Source organism: Microtus ochrogaster, unplaced genomic scaffold (assembly GCF_000317375.1).
Source record: "Microtus ochrogaster isolate Prairie Vole_2 unplaced genomic scaffold, MicOch1.0 UNK15, whole genome shotgun sequence".
NCBI classification, from domain to species: Eukaryota; Metazoa; Chordata; class Mammalia; order Rodentia; family Cricetidae; genus Microtus; species Microtus ochrogaster.
In genome coordinates this window covers 1703729-1704704 of record NW_004949113.1, presented here as the reverse complement: position 1 = coordinate 1704704, position 976 = coordinate 1703729, and the positions used below count along the sequence as shown (strand labels likewise).

Here is a 976-nt window from a genome sequence, read left to right as displayed (position 1 = left end):
GGGTGATCCTGGAGACTTCTTTAGGGGGTCATTTTGGAGCAGGGAATCCTTGTGGCAGGATTTTATTCTTCTTTTAAATGAATTTACATTTTCTCAAGTTTAGATTTTTTGACACGCGGTGTCTTGCCCTTAGGATACCTTTCCTATAGTACCGATTATGTAGATGCTTTGTGTCTTCCCTCTTCCTTTCTTGCTACTTTAAACCCAGCGCATGCTCCTTTCTTCCTCAAACTGTACATTTAAAAAATATCCTTCTGTTCTCTCACTATGAATCTGAACAAGAGCAGTAAGAGCTGGGATTACAGGAGTGCATGGCATTTTGTTTCCTTTTCCAAATAATTTATTTTAATTTTAATCTAGTCAGTATCAGTGATACATCGAATCAAAACAGGGCATCCTCTCCCCCTTTCAGCCAAATACAAAGCACTGTAGAATGCTCTTAAGGCGGATATTTCCTATTCAGTGTGCCTGATAGCGGATCGCAGGCAATTATTTATTGAATAATGAATATTGAATCCCTAACGCTGTGAGCCTAGAGGTTTCATCGAACGTCCATTACAATTTCTCACTGATTAGCATTGCTGACATTTACAGGGGTATTCGTTGCCAGTATCCATTTGCAGTCTCGGGTTCTGGGGCAGACAGATAAGGGGGCGTGTCCAGCCCGGCCCACGGGTGCGTTGGTTGGTGGAGTCTCGCAGAAGCCACGCCCCTCGCGGCCAGCCGCCATAGAGGGCGTGTCTGTGGGACTTCCCTGGAAGGGCTGCGCCCCCCCCCGCCGCCGCCCCCCCCCCGCACGCAGCCCCGCGCACGCGCACGCGCGCCTCCACGGCCCGGTCGCTCCTGGAGTGAGGAAGCGCTCTGTGGAGCGGCGGAGCTACGGCGCTGCTTCCACGGCTGCTGAGGAGGGGAGCATGTCTGCAACTCGAGCCAAGAAAGTGAAGATGGCCACCAAATCGTGCCCCGAGTGCGACCA

At 50.7% G+C, this 976-nt stretch overlaps 1 protein-coding gene across 2 annotated transcripts in view; it reads left to right on the top strand.

Moving 5' to 3' along the window:
* The first annotated feature begins 802 nt into the window (after window positions 1-802).
* Window positions 803-976, top strand: part of CUNH16orf87 (chromosome unknown C16orf87 homolog) — a 20197-nt gene continuing 20023 nt past the window's right edge. Inside the window, exon 1 of one of the 2 annotated variants that reach the window (XM_005367013.2) lies at window positions 803-976. In XM_005367013.2, coding sequence (XP_005367070.1) covers window positions 915-976 — 62 coding nt within the window. In that variant the 5' untranslated portion in view covers window positions 803-914. The other variant, XM_026789169.1, reaches the window with a different exon arrangement.